General features: G+C 57.6%; 1 protein-coding gene across 1 annotated transcript in view; it reads left to right on the top strand.

The window, feature by feature from the left end:
* The window catches only part of TEAD3 (TEA domain transcription factor 3), a 23997-nt gene extending 5864 nt beyond the window's left edge, over positions 1–18133 (top strand). Inside the window, exons 5-16 of the mRNA XM_027525486.1 lie at positions 4640–4891; positions 6738–6802; positions 11759–11821; positions 12898–12909; positions 13468–13605; positions 13713–13762; positions 14350–14411; positions 15370–15503; positions 15677–15850; positions 16028–16168; positions 16273–16425; positions 16655–18133. Of these exons, the coding sequence (XP_027381287.1) occupies positions 4640–4891; positions 6738–6802; positions 11759–11821; positions 12898–12909; positions 13468–13605; positions 13713–13762; positions 14350–14411; positions 15370–15503; positions 15677–15850; positions 16028–16168; positions 16273–16425; positions 16655–16768 (1358 nt within the window). The 3' untranslated portion in view covers positions 16769–18133. The remainder of the gene's footprint in view (positions 1–4639; positions 4892–6737; positions 6803–11758; positions 11822–12897; positions 12910–13467; positions 13606–13712; positions 13763–14349; positions 14412–15369; positions 15504–15676; positions 15851–16027; positions 16169–16272; positions 16426–16654) is intronic.

Raw genomic sequence — 18133 nt, 5'->3', positions numbered from 1 at the left:
GGCTCCCCGAGCCTTCCTCCACTGCCGGCCCCATCCTCAACCCGCCGGCCGGTCAGCCTTGCCCTGCCCTGCCCTGGTCTGGAGGCAGGGCATTCGGGATGAAACTGCTGATTTCCTGATCTTCCCACCCTTTGAGTGAGGTTCTCACTCAGCATGAGAGCATTTTGGGGGCTGAGTTTCTGCAGGAGCGGACAGCTGCTGCCTCTACCCCCAGTGCAGACAGCGGTTCAGTCGCCTCCTTGGTGGGGCCGCTACCTGGGGAGAGTGGGGGGGATTGCTGACACCTGCCTGGACTGGCCTGGCTTGCATCTCCCACGAGGCCCAGGCTCTGGGGAGGCCCAAGCTTCAAGTCTGTCCCTGCCCCCACTTGAAAGGCAGTAGAGGGCGGGTGGTTTGGAGTTGGTGGGGTGGGAGGGGCTGGGGTGGGTGTTTAGGTCCTCTGTGGCCGCCCCGGCCTCCCTGGCTTCCACCTCTGGAGCTGTCCAGCCAGTTATTCCAGCAGGTCTGGCCCCAGGGAGGGGAGTGGGCTGCAGAGTACCCCTTATCTCCCTCAGGGCCCTGAAGCCTGCTCGCCTAGCCTCCTATCTCCCACCTGGCCACCACCCAGAGGCATCTTCTGACCTCCCAAGGCCCTGGGAGAAGGGGAAGCAGGTGTGACTGGTCAGATCGAAGGTAAAGGCCATATGAGAGCACAGAGGCCCGCAGGCCCTGCAGGAACGCGGAGAGGGGAGGTCCTCTGAGAGGAGGGGTGGGGAGCGGTGGGCCAGGAGGGGCCGTCGCCCTGGATGCGGCCCCAGCCCCAGCGATGGCTCCCTGTCACTCCTCCCTTCCCCTTTGGTCTGCTCGGGGCTCGGGGTCTTTCTGTCCTTGACTCCATCCGTCTCTTTCTCTCTCCCCCCACCTTCTGGTTTTCCGTTCCGCACAGCCTGACCATGTCTTGGTTTATTGATTGGCCCCTTTCAGCTGGGCCTCCTGTCTTCTCCATCTTGGTCTCTGTCTTTCTGTGTCTCTGTTGGTCAGGGTCCCTCGCCCCCTCCCCGCAGTGTCCGTGGAGCCCACTCTCTCCAGCAGTCTACCTGTTCCGTCTGTCAGTCTCTCTCCGGATCTCACTCTCTCCCTCCTGTTCTCACTCCAACTTTCCCTCTCTGGGTCTCTCACTCTCTGACCGTCTCCTCTCTTTTGTCAGTTTTCTTGGCTGTCTTCTCTTCACCCACTCCCAGACTCTCCCCCATCCTGCACCCCCCATCCCTCCACCTCTTTGCCCCTCACCTGGGTCTTTCTCCCCCTTCTCCCACCTGTCTTGAGAGCAACGCAGAGGCTCTGCACACCTGGGCCAGCGACAGTGAGCGGCTGGGGGCTGCCACCCCTGTAAACCCCGCCATGGAAAGGGCAGATCAAACCCTAAGCTGAGTGGGGCTAGCATCCCTGGGGTCAGCCCCCTTCACCATTGGCCTCAGGATTGGCCTCAGTCCAGTCCTGCAGCTGGCTGAGGGGAGCCCGTAGCCTCCTCCCTCCCCGCAGGCTGAGTCCCAGTGGTTTGGAGTCTAAGAGAAGGAGGGGGGCCCACTCTCTGTCCTCGCCCCAGGGCAGTAACTCTGGGAAGGCCAGAGCGGCTATCCAGGCTCTCCACAGTGACCCCCTCCTGAGTGACATGGTAGGACAGAGACCCTAGTTCAGCCCCCAGCCAGGCGCCACTGCCCACCTGCCAGTGCCCCGGGTGTTCCTCGTTCTGGTGGGGCGGTGCAGATATTCTCACTGGGTGTCAATCTGGGCACCCACACAGCAGCATAACCTGCACACATGGTGCTCCTGGGCATGGCTGTGTGGGGTGGGGAGTTACCTGCGGGCCCCCAGGAGTGTGCCTGGAAAGTGGGTCTTGCATGTAGCCTGTGAGCCAGTGGAAGGGACGGTGGTCCCGCTTCTCTCCTTGACTTGTCCTTGCGGCCGCCCCCCCGGGGCTCCCCTCCCCCTCGCCAGCTGCCAGCAGTCCCAGCCAGGGGCCGCCGCCCCACCCCCCCCAGTCTGTCCCAGCTCCCAAGCACTGCTGTGTTCGCCATATTTGGCCACAGTGCTCCTGCGGGGGGCGGGGCGGGGCTGACATCACCCTGAGAAGGGGGGGCCCCCCCGCCGCCTGGGTGAGGGGAGGCGGGCAGAGACTTGGGGGAGGCAGGAAAGTGGCTTTGGAAAGTCTGGGGCTGGCAGGGCCCCCCATGCGCCGGGCCCCTGCTGCTCTGAGGGAGGCCTCAGGGAAGGATTTGGGGGGAAATGGGCTGAGGAATCTGTTGGGAGGGGTCTTAGCTCATCGTAATCCCTCATCTGCCTCCCCTCTAGAGCCCACTCATCTGTGGCACTGTCAGACCTGGGGGAGGCTTTGCATCCCAACTACCCCAGTACAGGAGCCGCTGTGATCCCCCCACCCTGCATTGCCCTCCCCGCTTTATTACATAGACTTGGTCTCAAGGGGTTGAGGAGGGGATGGAGGTGGGGATGCAGTTCCTGGGCTGAATAGAGAAGTGTGGCCCTTGCGACCCGTCAGGAGCACGGCTTCCTCTCTCCATGGCTGCCCTCTGTGTCCTGAAGGCCTTCCAAGGGAGGGTTATGGCAGTAACCTGGGGGTCCTTGAAGTTGCTCCAGCCACCTGGGTTGAGGAGATCCCGTGGCCCAGACCCCACTAGGTAGACTGAGGATGGTTGCCGTGACAGCTGGGTCTCCTTTCTGTCTGCAGATGGTGGGACTTCTCATCTTGGTTAAGAGACCGAAGTTAGATTGCCTGTGTTCAGAACCCAGCTTTAGTACGCACTAGCTGCGTGTCCTTGGGCAGATTGCCTAACCTCTCTGTTCCTTGGTTGTCTCATCGGAAAAGTGGAAATAATAATAGTAGCCACCTCATGGGTGACGGTGAGGATGAAGTGAGTCAGTGTGTGTCAAGTCCTAGACTAGTGCCTGCCATATGCAGGTGCTGTTGTTTGTAGTGACGTGAATGTAAACTCTGTGTCCACCTGACATTCAGGCAGCAGCCCCCGCCAGGCCCTCCCAGGCTGCCAGCAGCCACCTTCACGCCTTCCAGAGTAAATAGGTGGTCCCCAAAGGGAGAACCCCACCCATTTGGCAGGACCTGGAATTCTTGTTTGAAGGGAAAGAATTCTCTTCCCTGGCTTCTGTGGGGGTCTCCCACCTGGCTCCCTTCTCTCTGTTAAGCCCAGAGCACATCCCAGAGTCTAGCCATCTGGGGCTCTGCAGCTCCCTGGACCCTGAGAAAGCCCTGGACGTGCAGTTCTAAGGCTGAAGTGGGCCGGGGGTGAGCCGAAGGGCTGTGTGTGTTGGGGGACTGTCTGGGTGTGGTCTGCTTTAATAACCCAGCTCGGCGTGTGCAGGGAACTCAGAGTTTATAGAGCCCTGGCCCTTCCACCATGTGGGCCAGGGCAGGGGCGGGTGTGTGGGTGGTTTATGGGCTGCTGTGGGGCCGGGAGGTGCGGGAACAGGAAGTGGGATGGAGGAACGGGTGGGGTTGAGCAAGGCTGTCAGCCCAGCACCTTCTCAGCTGCTCCCTTACCCCCCAGCGTCGCTCCATTCTCCAGGATTCCTAGGGCAGTTCCTGCCCTGAGATTAGGTTCCTTGGCAGGGTTCTCATGAGTTAGCTTTTGAGGAAAGCAAAACCATACCCTCCCTGGATCAGGAACCCTCATCTTATGGCAGGTCCTTGGCAGGGTTGGGTTGATGCTGGGGGAGAATAAGGGGTGAAGTGTTAGTTGCTCGGTCGTGTCCGACTCTTGCGACCCCATGGACTGTATAGCCTGCCAGGCTCCTCTGTCCGTGGAATTCTCTAGGCAAGAATACTGGAGTGGGTTGCCATGCCCTTCTCCAGGGGATCTTGCCAACCCAGGGATCGAACCTGGGTCTCCGACATTGCAGGCAGCTTCTTTACCGTCTGAGCTACCAGGGAAGCCCACGGGTGGGGGTCCCTGATCAGGACTCCTGATGACGAGGAGGAGAGTCGAGGCTAGAGGCAAGGAGCCCTTTTGAGAGCCGCAGAAATCCTTGGCCCTGCCCGTGTGGTCCTCCTCTCTTCCTCGTCATGGTGCCTTTGGCAGCTGCATGGTCTTGTGAGCCTGTTTTCCTCATCTGCATAATGGGCATCACTCCTTGCCACCCCCCCGCCAACCCCCCCAACGCCACCTTAGTTTTGAGGGTTGAATGAATATGAAAGTGCAGGTGGCGGTGGTTTAGTCGCTAAGTTGTGTCCGACTCTTGCGACCCCATAGACCGTAAGCCCACCAGGCTCCTGTGTCTATAGGATTTTCCAAGCAAGAGTACTGGAGTGGGTTGCCATTTCCTTCTCTGAAAGTACTTTTTCCTCACAAAAGCGCTGTGCAGGTATAAGGCATTTTGTTGTTGCTCTTGATCTCCACTAGTACCATGTCTTGAGTGTTAATGAAAGAATCTCATTTCATTTTAACCCTCACAATCTCAGGGAGACCCTTCCTTCCTTTTAATAAGGCTCAGAGAGGTGGAGTCACTCACCCAAGGTCACACTGACTAAACCACCCCACCCTGGAGCACTGGCCCGGCCCCGGGGTGGGAGATTGCTGTTGTCTGGAAAGGCCCTGTGCTACCTAACCCCTCTGCTTCTGCCCCCCAGGTTCAGGCTGCCCAGTGGGCTCAGGCCCAGAGCCCAGAGCAACCAGCACAATAGCGTCCAACAGCTGGAATGCCAGCAGCAGCCCCGGGGAGGCCCGGGAGGATGGGCCCGAGGGCCTGGACAAGGGGCTGGACAACGATGCAGAGGGCGTGTGGAGCCCGGACATTGAGCAGAGCTTCCAGGAGGCCCTGGCCATCTACCCGCCCTGTGGCCGCCGCAAGATCATCCTGTCGGACGAGGGCAAGATGTATGGTGCGTGCGGGGAGGCAGGGGACCCTGGGCCGGACTTGGGGAGGCGCCTGGCCCTCCCCGCCCCTCCCCCTGCTCTCTGCCCCCTCACCCAACCGGTTTGGCGAAGTCCTTGCGGGGCCTCCAGCCCTCCTAGGGCGGGCCGGCGGGCGGGCGGGCGAGTCTGGGCGTGCAAGCCTGTGTGTCTGGATCCTCCTCACAAACAGGCCAGGCTTGCCCCCTCCACCAGAGTGCAACCCACGCGCGACACCCCCTGGCTGCCCCTCCTCTCCTCGCCCCTGCTGGCCTGGAGGTTTCGGGGTGACTCAGTGGGCCCCAGAAACTGGGTCAGTTCGGTGTGTTCTGGTCTGGACCTGAACACAGGTCCCTCTCCTAGGAGGACGTTGGGGAGCCCCCCGAGGGCTGAGGCCTGGGGTGGGATCCCAGTGCAGAGCAGGGGTTCCCCCCATCATGGGTGGGTCGGGGAGGGGGACTGCAGGGTGGTGAGAGGCCTGCTCTGGGAAGGGCCCGTGTGGGGAAGAGGGTCTCACCTCCTCCCAGGCCTCCTGCTTGCCTCCCTCTGCCACCTGGCCCACCTCCTGCTTTCAGAAGGGAGTGTCCCCCCCACCCCGTTCCTTCCTCAGAGGGCTCTCCCAGGGCTGCATTTTTGGGATAACTCAACCCTTCTGCTCCTGGCTCCTTGCCAGCATCCTCCAGCTCTCTGGAGTGGGGCAGGCCGTCAGCCCGTCTGCGCCCGGTGTGCAGCGCCGTGGGGGGAGCAGAAGGGAGACAGCTGGGCTGCCTGGGTCCCCTTCTCCTCCCACGGGCACACGCCCACCGCCAGCCCGGGCCCACTCGTGGGGCGGGCAGGTGTTCCCGGGTGCCTTCCCCGGGATGGGGGCCACCTGCCCCCACCACCACCTCCCAGATGGCCGGGGCAGCCCCGCAGGGTATTTTTAGACAGGGTGGAGGGAGTGGGGTGGAGGGGGCAGGCAGGAAGGGAGGGGCAGTGGGCCTGGTTCTGTCATGGAAGAGGAATTTGGAGAATGTGGCCCTTCTGCGGAGGCTGTGGAGTTGGGGGGCAGGGGCCTGGAGTTGGGGGTAAGGGGTGTGCCCCCAGGATGCTGACATACACTGCACCGTGTGTCCCAAGCACCACCCCTCGCTTCACAGGGCCAAGCCCTCGGACACTGGCCAGCCTCTGGGTCCCCCGAGGGTCTGGGGTGCAGAGCAGAGCCCCCGCATCCAAGGCTGCCGGGCTGAGCCCGCTCTCACAGGGTGGAACAGACACTGGGAACCAGTGACTTGGGGGTGACAGGCTCAAGGACATGGTGATGCGCTCAGTGACACCTCTTGACCCAGGCTGTTGGTGTAGGAGGCGTGCTGGGGACCGTCCGGTCCTTCCTGCCTGTTTCACCAGAGAAGGACAGGGACCCAGGGCCCAGAATTCTCACAGACACACAGGGATGTGTGCCCAGGAAGAGACGTCACACACACACCCTCATTGACAACACAAGGGGGAAGGAAGCCCTGCCCGGGGCTGGGAGTGGGGGGCCCAGCTGTCCTGCCGCCCTTCGGCCGCACCTGCCCCTGTCTGTCTCGCAGGGAAAGCCCGTCAGGCCGCCTGACATTGTTCCACCTCCTGCTCTGCAACCCCTCCCCCAATGAGCAGCCCCCCCAGGTCCTGGAGGCCATAGGGGAGCCCTGGGACTTCCCCTTCAGCTGCCCTGCTTGTGCCCCTTGGGGGGCAGAGAGGGGGATGGTTTGGAATTGAGACAGAGATGGGGGAACAGGCGTGGTGTGGTGGTTTCCAGCTGGGGAGGGGCTCTCCTCTTTGCCCACTTCCCATTTTCCTCTTTTCCCAATCTAGGTCGAAATGAGTTGATCGCACGCTATATTAAATTGAGGACGGGAAAGACTAGGACGAGAAAACAGGTAAGAGATGATTTATACTGTGCACACCCCCCACCCCAAAAGACACCCTCTTCCCTGCCTCCTTCAGCCCCTTCCCAGCCGAGCTAGCCCACTTCCCTGCCCACTTCCTTGGATTCGCCCCATTACTCAGCCCTGGTTCCCCGACCTGGGATCGAACCTTAGCCACCCGCATTGGGAGCGAGGAGTCTCCTCCTCCTCTGGACCTCCAGGGAAGTCGCCGCTGTCCTTTGTGACTGCCCCCCTCCCCCAGATCTTTGGTTCAGTGACCACAGATCGCTGGGCAACTGTGGCAGCTGTGTGTCCCTGCCCCGAGTGGCTCACTGACCAGGCAGGGAGACGGACAGTTGGACAGATGAGTGCAGAGGAGGGCGGCATGGCTGAGATTGGAGTGTGCGCTATCGGACAAGCATCTAACCCTGACCAGCCAGGGGAAGGGAGGAGGAAGGGCTGGGAAGGCTTCCTGGAGGAGACGATGCTCAAGATGACTTTTTTTGTAGGAAGGAACAGATTTAGGCAGGCAGGAGGAAAGGGAGATGATTCTTCCAGGCCAAGGAAGTTGGCTGTACAAAAAATAATTGTTAACGCCTCCAGAGTTGACTTTGTGTTCATGTATTTAGTCCTCATAGCAGCCTTGTGAAGTGGGTACAGTAATTATCTCCCTCTTACAGGTGAGGAGACCAAGGTGCAGGAAAGTTAAGTAACTTCCTAAGGTTGCTTGGCAGGTTGGATCCACTGGACAGGAAAAGAGATTTCAGTTGGTGTGGTGTGTGGAGGGAGGGGTGGAGAGATTGAGCTGGCGCCTGAGGGCCAGGTTTCCCTGGGGGCAGCTGGGGGCCTGGAAGGGACTAGATCAGGGAGTGGCAGCTGTTAAGGCCTGTCTGCCCCGAACACCCGAGGCAGTGCATAGGGAGGGCCAGGCGGAGGCAGGGACCTAGGTCAGCTGCGGCCTGGGCAGTGACCGTGGGTAGCGATGGTGGACACGGAAGAAACTGGCGATCTGGGAGCTAGTCATCTAGGCTTCCAGTCCAGGGAGGAAACCTGAACGGAGCCCTTTAGGGTGGGTTGCATGTGGGGTGAGAGAGGCAGGCTGGAGTCAGGGACCTGGAGAACCGAGGTCAGCACCGCCCGAACCTCCTTCTCTGGGTGGGATTTGGGCCTTGCCACCCACCCCCAAGATCCCCCCTGTCTCCAGGGAAGGTTCTGGGTCCACTCACCCAGTGTGGAAATTGCTCCCTCATTGTTCAGGCCTTATTAGTCACTCTGCCTGGGCCCGCGCATGGTCGTCGTCGTCGTTAGTTTCTTATTTATTTCATTTTACTTGGCTGCACCAGGTCTTCCTCGTGGCACACAGGATCTAGTTCCCTGAACAGGGTTTGAACCCAGGGCTCCCTGCATTGGGAGCTCGCTGTCTTAGCCGCTGGACCACCACGGAAGTCCCTGGGCCAGCTCAGACCGTACAGCATTTATTCATTTAGCAAATCGTTGAAGCTACTACTGTGTTCTCCCGGCACTAGGGATCCCGCCAAGAACCGGACAGACAGGGCCCAGTTCCCTGAAGCCTGGGGCCATGGGAGGAATACTAGCTGTTCAGCCCCCGGCTTCAAATACTTGCTCCTCTACCTGCGGGCAGGGGATGCCTCACCTCCCAGCCTCTGTCCTCAGCTGTTCAGTTAGCTTAAATGTAAAACAGCGTGTATTTGTGTACAAATTTGCCACTTCTATTGCTATTAGTATTATAGTCATTACGGTGAAGGATTACGGTGAAGATTGCTCAGTTGTGTCCAACTCTTTGCGACCCCATGGACTGTAGCCTACCAGGCTCCTCTGTCCGTGGGATTTTCCAGGCAATAGTACTGGAGTGGATTGCCATTTCCTTCTCCAGGGAACTTCCCGACCCAGGAATTGAACCCGGGTCTCCCACATTGTAGACAGATGCTTAACCATCTGAGCCACCAGGGAAATCCCATTATAGTCATTACAGACCACCATCCCAGGCACAGGAAGAGGGGACTGTCCTGGGCAGGTGTGTCCTGCTTCACCCAAAAGACGTGTTTATAGGAACCTGTTGGTCAGAGTGGGAAGGGGCCCAGGCATCTTTAAATGAGACCCAGGGAGGGTGGCAGATCCCCTGAATTCTGGGTCCAGCATCACACCTGCTCCTGGCCAGATATCCCAAGAAGGCTGGCTGTACAATGACATTTTACATACTAGCTGTTGGTAAGCTCAGGATTTTAAAAACCTCTGGCTTTTGTCATTTTGCAAGGGTGACACTCCTCTTACTTTATTATTAGAGCTCTGATGTCTGATATCTCCTCAAAGAGGGACCCAACCTATGGTTGTGAGAATAAGGTGTGTCTTTATGTGTCACAAAGAGCAATGCAAGGTTTTTTGGTGGTTTTCATTTTACTTTTAGCTGAAAAAAAAATGCAGTTTTTAAATTTATTTTTTATAGCTACTTAGACCAATTAATGGGCTTCCCTCATAGCTCAGTTGGTAAATCATCTGCCTGCAGTGCAGGAGACCTGGGTTCAATTCCTGGGTTGGGAAGATCCCTTGGAGAAGGAAATGGCAACCCATTCCAATATTCTTGCCTAGAGAATCCCATGGACAGAGGAGCCTGACAGGCTACAGTCCACAGGATCACGAGAGTCGGACATGGCTTAGCGACTAAACCACCACCACCCCAGCAGTTAATAGCAAGTGCAGTGCCTTCGTGGGCTTCCCAGGTGGCTCGGTGGTAAAGAATCTGTCTGTCAAGTAGGAGACGTGGGTTTGATCCCTGGGTCAGGAAGATCCCCTAGAGAAGGAAGGGGCAACCCACTTCAGTGTTCTTGCCTGGGAAATCCCATGGACAGAGGAGCCTGGAGGGCTACAGTGCTGGGGTCACAAAACGTCAGACACGACTTAGCGACTAACTGACAACAACAATGCCTGCATGTTGAAAGCGCAGCTAATATTACATTAGGGTTAAGTCCCATGTGACTTTCAGCTGTCACAGAGTTGGCCATCTGGAGATAAGTCCTGGGCTAAGGGCCTATTGGTGGTGGCCAAGTGGGCTCTGCTGTCAGGCCACTTGGGTCCAGCGGTGTGACCTTGGATAAGTTGCTTAACCTCTCTGTGCTTTGGCACATCATCCCAATCATATTAAATTGGGAATAATATTAGTGCCAACTTCTTAGCATTGCTGTAAAGCTCAGATGAGTTGGTACATGTAAAGTGCCGGGAACAATAGTAACTGTGTGGAACTTCCCTGGTAGTCCAGTGGCTAAGACTTCAAGCTCTCAGTGCAGTTGATCTGGGTTCCATCCCTGGTCAGGGAACTAGATCCCACATGCCACAACTAAAGATCCTGCATGTTGCAAATAAGACCAAGTACAACCAAATAAATAAATAAATAATACATTTAATAACAAAAAAAATACTAGCTGTGCTCGGTAAATGCTGGTTATTGTCATGATGTGAAGTGATCAAGAATCTTGCTGGCTGTAGGTCTGAATCGTGGGCGCAGTGAGATGAGAAGCACTCATTTGGGTCCTCACCAGATAGCAGGGGGCCTTCCAGCAGCCCTTACATAGTAACTTTTAATCCATGATTAAAAAGAAAAACTGTTTCTTTGTGGCGATAAAAACAATTTGCAAGGCAAGCCAACAGCAATTGCTGATACTGAAAGTGAAGCAGCTTAGAAGATCCTCGAGTTCCTCCCCGCTTGTTTCACGGGGGAAAAAAAACAGAGACGTTTAGTTCTCTGAGGCTCAGGGTCAGATCCTTGACAATGTCAAGGGGGTGTTGTGCAAGCCCAAGGCGCACACATCCAGATGGTGGCTAGCTCAGTTTTGCCAGTTGAGGGAGGCTTCAGGAAGGAGGAGCTGGAGAAGAAATGCAATTAAGAGGATATACTGTGTACACAGAGAGAGTACACACTGCTATGTGTTAGTCCGAGGGGAAGAAAGGCGTGCTGGGGAAGGGAGCTGCGTGAACAAAGCAGGAGCGAGACCAGGCCTAGTTCCATAGGCTGGCAAGCTGGGGTCTTCTTGGGAGGACTTAGGCAGAGGTTCAGGGGAGACCTTCTGTAAGGGATTTGGCCTTGATGGGTAATCTGGTGGCCAGCAGAGGCATTATGGCCATGGCTAGCCTCTGAGATGCCAATTGGAAAAAAAAGGGGTCCAATGAGGAAGAAGTCACGCGTTCTTGGAAGAATACAAAGATGCTCTTCCTCTGTTTTTTACCAGTCATCTTTTAATGGGTGTTAATTCTCCATTAGGATGTGAAAGGATTCAGGGCTGTCAGGCAAAGGTCATGGTCAGGAATGCAGAGTGTCCCTTCACATCGGGCCCTCTTCAGTGGTACTTGCGTGGCCACTTGTGTTTGAACTCCTTGTAAGAATGGCAGTAGTTGAAAAGCTTATAAGCTGCCAGCAACGTGGAAAGTCTGGCAAGGCTTCCTTTCTTCACATTGACATACTTGTTGTCATACTCTTGAAATGCTCCAGCAGTGCCTTTAGGGGCGAAATCCTGCGTCAGTATCCAGCTTAGCAGCTCCCCTGTTTGGCTATCCAGGAGCTTCTCCAGCTGGTGGTATGACTGATGCCATCTTGGATTCCAGGGGTCTCTCTTCCTTTGCTTTAGATGCAGCCCTGCATCAGGGCACACGGCTTGGCCAACAGAGCTTGAGCTAGATTTTAGCCCTCACTGGTCAGGTGCTCTTACACAGTGAACAACTTGTACAACTGTACATGGTAGTCCTGGAAGCCACAGTAGGCTCATGATCAAGACAGGCCAAAAGAGAGCAGAATTGGCAGTGCAAAGGGGTGTCTGCCCACAGGGGCCCCACAGTTCCCCCCCACTTACAGTTGGTCCCAGGAATAAGGGCTGGGATGCTCCTTGCCCGTGGCCACCCCAGCTATGCCTCCTCACTGTCTGTGTTTTCCTCTCTGGCCGGGCACGGGGCGGCCCCTAGGTGTCCAGCCACATACAGGTTCTAGCTCGGAAGAAGGTGCGGGAGTACCAGGTTGGCATCAAGGTATGTCAGGCACCTGACCAGGGCCTCCAGCCCCCTTCTCACTCACGGTGCCTCCTCCACTGTCTGCGTGGCTCAGGCCTCTGCCTCGGCTGGCTCTCCAGCCCCTCTATGGCTGTTTTCTGGCTGAAGCTCTATCCTGGCCTCTCCTGTTTTTTCTGCTCTTTTTCTCTTTCCTTTCTCTCTCTACAGGTCTCTAGCCACTTGCAGGTTCTAGCCAGGCGGAAGTCTCGGGAGATTCAGTCCAAGCTGAAGGTAGGGGGTCCCCTGCCACTTGGCCTGGCCTTGCCCGGGCCTGGTGCTGCTCTCTGACCCCAACCGGGGAGAGGGAACCGGCTGTGGAGTTATAGGTGGGCAGCATGGGGGTCTCAGAAATATCAGAAGCAGAAGAAGCCCAGTGGCCGCCTCATGCTGCACAGGGCCACGGTCCCTGGAGACAGGAGGAGCCCAGGAGGACAGCCCACCCGACAGCGAGGGAGAGGAAGACCATCTGGGGGCCACTGAGGCTCAGCTCTCTTCTCCTCCATTTTCCTTTTCTCCTTCCTCCTAATTGCTGCTTGCTAATTGCATGGGGACTTCGGGTGGGCAGGGAGGAGACACCGGGTGGGGAGGACTGGCAGGCATGGCTGTTCCTTGTCTTGGGCACTCAATCCTGGTGGCCCTGTGGCTGAGGATCTCAGAGCCTGGGCTTATGGCCCCAGCCTGGGCAAGCTGCACCTCTTTTCTGCCCATGGCTGCCCAGCAGACCACGCCTCCTGCCCCTGCTCCTCTGCCTGAAGCACAGCCCCAGTGGGTGTGGACAGACCCAAAGGGCCCCAGCTTGGTCCCCTAACTAGATCTCCAGCCCCTCCACCCTCATCCTGCCCTTTCCGGGGCACCCTCAGCCGACACGGACTCCCTCCCGGTGGCAGGGGGCTGGGGGAAGGTCCACAACTGCCTCTGAGCTCCCCTGGGCCCCTCAGGACCCCAAGAGCCAGGCGGACACTGAGAGGAGGGCGGTGAAATGACGTGCCCTCCACCCCCCACCCCATCCGGGCTCCTCTGTGTCTCATCTAATCCATCCTCCTTCTCTTCCACAGGCCATGAACCTGGTAAGTAGCACTGCCCCTGCCCTGAGGGTGGGGGAAGGGCAGCGGGTGGGAAAGCACCTATGCAGAATTTTCAGAGTATGGATTGCGAAATCAGTGTAATAGACTGTGCAAACAGCGTTTTTTTTTTTTTTTTTTTCTTAATGGATGATAGTGGCTCTTAAACTTTAGCTTGTATCAGAATCACCTGGAAGGCTTAGGGAGCCAGACTTCTCGGCCTCACCCTCAGAGTTTCAGAGTCATTAGGTCTGAAGTGGGGCCTGAGAATTTGATTTCTAATAAGCTTCCAGGGGATGCTGGTGTTTCGTTGGTCCGCGGACCAGACTTTGAGAACTGCTGATGAAATAGAAACTATGAGTGTTTGACACACAAGCAAAATAAAAGGAAATATTTTTCACGTATACTGGGTTATGGAATAAAATAAAAGTATCTCTTACTGTGGATTGTAATCAGAGGGATGATGTACACGTAGGAGCGAGGGCCTGGGACAGGGCCCCTGAGGCAGGCCGCCATCCTGTCTCTGGCCTGGCCGAGGCCTCACAGGGCTCCTCTCCTCCCCAGGACCAGGTCTCCAAGGACAAAGCCCTCCAGAGCATGGCGTCCATGTCCTCTGCCCAGATCGTCTCTGCCAGCGTCCTACAGAACAAGTTCAGCCCACCCTCTCCTCTGCCCCAGGCCGTCTTCTCGGCTTCCTCACGGGTACGGGGGTCCTGGCAGGTGGGACTGGGGTGAGGGAGTGCCTTTAGGGTGGGTGAGCTGGGAGTCCTGGATACTGAGGGACCCTGGCCTTTGTCCCGTCTCTGCAGTTTTGGAGCAGCCCCCCTCTCCTGGGACAGCAGCCTGGACCCTCTCAGGAGTGAGTATTGGGAGATGGCCTTCCCCCACCGTCTTCCTTCCCCTGTCAGCCGCGCTGGACTTCCCTTCCCATCTGGGTTCCAGCAACAGCTGAGCAAAATCTTAAATTAAAAATAGAGGGTTGGAGAGCACCAGTTCAGAGAGCTGATGCTTCTGTCTGTTCATTCATATGTTTGTTTATTCATCAACCACTTGTCATCCATCTTACAATTATTTTTCACTCAGTTAATCTCTGAGTCAGTCTTTCAGTCAACAAGTCGGGTAGCCAAGTACTCTCAGCTCCTTCAACTCCAGGATGAATTTCTTCCTAAGACACGCCCTCGGTTTAATGAGCAGGTCTGCAGGGTGGGGTTTGAAATGCTACATTAAATGTGCACATCAGTTGTGAGATGCAGCCAGACTTCATAAAAGTTAACACATGAAGCAAACAAAACACTTGGGAGTTAGCTGGTCGGCATGCGTTTCGGGGAAGTGCACAGGAAGCCGGGTTCCTCCCTACGGGGGTCCCAGATGAGGCCCATATGACTGGGCCAGGCAGAAGGTGGGGAAGGGGGCGACTCTCTAACCAGCCCGTGCTCCTGTCTGCAGCATCAAGCCCTTTGCACAGCCAACTTACCCTGTCCAGCCGCCCCTGCCGCCAACGCTCAGCAGTAAGTTCCCCGCTCGAGGCAGCCACTCCGTTCCTCCTTCAGCACCTGCACGTGTGCTCGGGAGAGCCTGGGCCTGAGTGAGTGAGTGAGTGAGTGAGTGTGTGTTTGTGTACACACGCGTGCGCACGCGCATGTATGGATACTGGGAGGGAGGGGTGGGTAACATCTGTAGGGGATCGGAACAGGCCAGGAATAAGCCCCTTACCTTTTACAGTGTTGCTTCCAGAACTCTGTTACAAGTACACACCACCAAAAGTGTTACACTGATAGGTGTGTATATATATAATTCCTTCTAGGAAAATACACCAAAATCTTCACGGAGTTTCACTTCTTCTAGGTATTGGGGTTCTGGGTAGTTTTTCTTTTTCCATTTTCACTTTATTTTAAATTTTTGAACTTTTTAATTTGTATTGGGGTAGAATGGCTACCCACCCCAGAATTATTGCCTGGAGAATTCCATGGACAGAGGAGCCTAGCGGGCTACAGTCCATGGGGTCACAAAGAGTCAGACACAACTGAGCGACTAACACTTGTGATGGTTTTAGGTCAACAGCAAGGGACTCTGCCATACATATACATGTATCCATCCTCCCCCCAACCGCCCCCCACCAATCCAGTTTGACACATAACGTTGAGCAGAGTTCCCTGTGCTATATACAATAGGTCCTTGTTTATCCATTTTAAATATAGCAGTGTGTACATACCCATCCCTAATTATCCCTTCCTCGCAGCAACCGTAAGTTCGTTTTCTAAGTCTGCCTTTTCACTTGCCTTGTATTTTCTGTTTGGACACACATTAACAGTGACACAAGGGAAAATCCACGGGTGTACATTACTGAGGCCACAACACACGGGGGTGCAGGGTCCGCGCTGCACACAGGCCGGGTGCAGGCGGGGGCGGCTCTGCGTGTAACCGCACAGCACCCCGTGCCGACGAGGGTCCATCTCGTCCTCCCAGATTACGAGCCCCTGGCCCCGCTCCCCTCAGCTGCTGCCTCTGTGCCCGTGTGGCAGGACCGCACCATCGCCTCCTCCCGGCTGCGGCTCCTCGAATATTCCGCCTTCATGGAGGTGCAGCGAGACCCTGACACGGTACCGTGGGGTTGGGGGCAGGGTCTGTGCGGTCCGGGGCCGCCGCTCAGGGTCGTGGGGCTGGGACACCGTGGTGGGGGGGGCGGTCTGTCTCCGTGCAGCCTGTTGCCCCCCCGCCCCGGGGCTTGCACACTTGTGTGCTCTCCTGACCCTGTACTGGGCCCTCCCCACAGTACAGCAAACACCTGTTTGTGCACATCGGCCAGACAAACCCCGCCTTCTCAGACCCGCCCCTGGAGGCAGTGGATGTGCGTCAGATATACGACAAGTTCCCCGAGAAGAAGGGTGGCCTGAAGGAGCTCTATGAGAAGGGGCCCCCCAACGCCTTCTTCCTCGTCAAGTTCTGGGTGAGCTGCCCTTGCTCCTCTGTTCCCGACGGCCCCCGCCAGGGGCACAGTGCCCCCTGGGCCCGCCCCTGCCCTCTCTGCCTGGGCCTGTGGGTACCATGCGGGAGATGGGTCCCCAGGCAGGATGCTTCCCTTGGCCTCGGTCAGCACCTCATGCCACCTGGCTCTCTCCTCCAGGCCGACCTCAACAGCACCATCCAGGAGGGCCCAGGCGCCTTCTATGGGGTCAGCTCCCAGTACAGCTCGGCCGATAGCATGACCATCAGCGTCTCCACCAAGGTGTGCTCCTTTGGCAAGCAGGTAGTGGAGAAGGTAGAGGTGAGTGGGGGGCCACAGCGAGGGAGGGGGCCGGGGGGTCGGCTGCTGGGAGTGGGCCGGCCGAGTGACTCCTGCCCCCCGCCCACCCCCTCCGGCTCCTGCAGACTGAGTATGCCAGGCTGGAAAACGGGCGCTTTGTGTACCGCATCCACCGCTCGCCCATGTGTGAGTACATGATCAACTTTATCCACAAGCTCAAGCACCTGCCAGAGAAATACATGATGAACAGCGTCCTGGAGAACTTCACCGTCCTGCAGGTGTGGAGGCGGCGGGGGGCACCCAGGCACAGGGGGAATGGGGTGGGTCAGGGGGCACCTGGGCACAGGGGGCACGGGGGTTAGGGGGCACCAGGGCACAGGGGCCTTGAAGCAGGGGTACCCAAGCCCATTCCTCAGAGGAGGAGCCTGAGCCCCAGAAAGGAGGACCCCTCCCCACACCCCAGCCCTGGGCTGCCTGACCTCCCATCTCTTCCTACCCGACCCCCAGGTGGTCACCAGCCGGGACTCCCAGGAGACCCTGCTCGTCATTGCTTTCGTCTTTGAAGTCTCCACCAGTGAGCACGGAGCCCAGCACCACGTCTACAAACTCGTCAAAGACTAGGGTGCCCTTGGCCCCCACCACCACCGCCGCCACCACCACCAGGATCCAGGACGAGTATCTTTCCCACACGCCTGCCTGGTCCCCCCACCCCAGGGGTCCAGGATGGAGGACTCATCCACCTGCCAGGCCTCAGGCCCAGGACCCGGGAGGCCTCCCCAGCCACCCCTGCACGTCCACTCCCTGCCACTGTTCTGCGCTTTCATTGAAGGAGGAGAGAGGCGGGGCTCAGCGCCGGGCCCAGCTCAGCTGGACGCCAACCACCGTCACCAGCTCTGCCCAGCCTTGAAAGACTGGGAGGACACCTTCCAGCTCAGGGGTGCGTGGCTGCTGACCTTTCAGGGGACTGTGGTGGGCGAGGAGCCGGAGTGCAGAGGCCCCGGATGGGGGAGTGTCGAGCTGGGGTCGTGTTGGGCAGAGAGAGGGCCCGTGCTTTCTGTGTGCCTGTGGTGTGCCAGGCCTGGGGCAGGCCCCCGCATGCCATCCTCAGACCCTGAAGGGCAAGAGTGGGGCTCAGTGTCTCCCTTGAGGGACCCGGGGGAGAGGTGGGCAAGTTGGGAGTCCTCCCCCAGGGCAGCCTGTCCCTAAAAGCCCAGGTTTACACTACCTCCATAGGGTGGGGCCCAGCCACAGGGGTCAGAGGGAGTCTGCACTGAAGGGCCAGGGTGGCTGGGGTGGGTGTCTAAACAGACCCCAGGGCCCTACCAGCCTGCAAATCCAGGCCCTGGGGGCTTCCTGGTCAGATCCAAGCTTCCCTGCCTGGCCTGGTCCCAGCCCCGCCCTGAGAAGCCTCCCTGTGGTCAAAGGTTCCCAGGGGCAGGCCCGGGCTCCAAAACAGGCTTGAGGGTCAGGTCCGAAGATGGAGTCCCAGCCCCCGGGGAAGACCCGTGGCCCAGGGAGAACGGGCAGTAGAAAGGTTTGACAGTTTCTCTTGCCTGAGACTTGCATCTGGTGGTGAACCCTCGGGGGACGCCGTTCTCTTCTGTTCTCCCCGCCTCGGTCTCTCTGGCCTGGAGCGGCGGCTCCCCGTACCCAGACCTGGGACTGCTGGTTATGCCTCCCCATCACCCAGGCCCCTCCACCTCCAGCCGCCGCCCGTGGGTATTTATGAGTTTCATATGAAGTACTGTGCCCCTTCCTTCCGCCGCCCCTGAGCTTCCTGAAGGTCCTCACAGTTTGCATATTGCTCAGGCCACCTCCAAACCCAACCTAGGTTTTATAATGTATATTATATATTTTTTGTGTATTTTTTAAAATCCAGCTGTGATGGGTTATATCATACATGTGGCACAAGGCTGGGGCAGAAGGCCTGAAGGCCCGGCTCCTGCTTGAAAAAAAAAAAAATTAAAGTTATTTGTTTGTGGGCTA

Source organism: Bos indicus x Bos taurus, chromosome 23 (genome assembly GCF_003369695.1).
Source record: "Bos indicus x Bos taurus breed Angus x Brahman F1 hybrid chromosome 23, Bos_hybrid_MaternalHap_v2.0, whole genome shotgun sequence".
In the NCBI taxonomy this organism is placed as follows: domain Eukaryota; kingdom Metazoa; phylum Chordata; class Mammalia; order Artiodactyla; family Bovidae; genus Bos; species Bos indicus x Bos taurus.
Note: the sequence above shows the minus strand (reverse complement) of the source record. Positions and strands in the feature narration are given on the sequence as shown.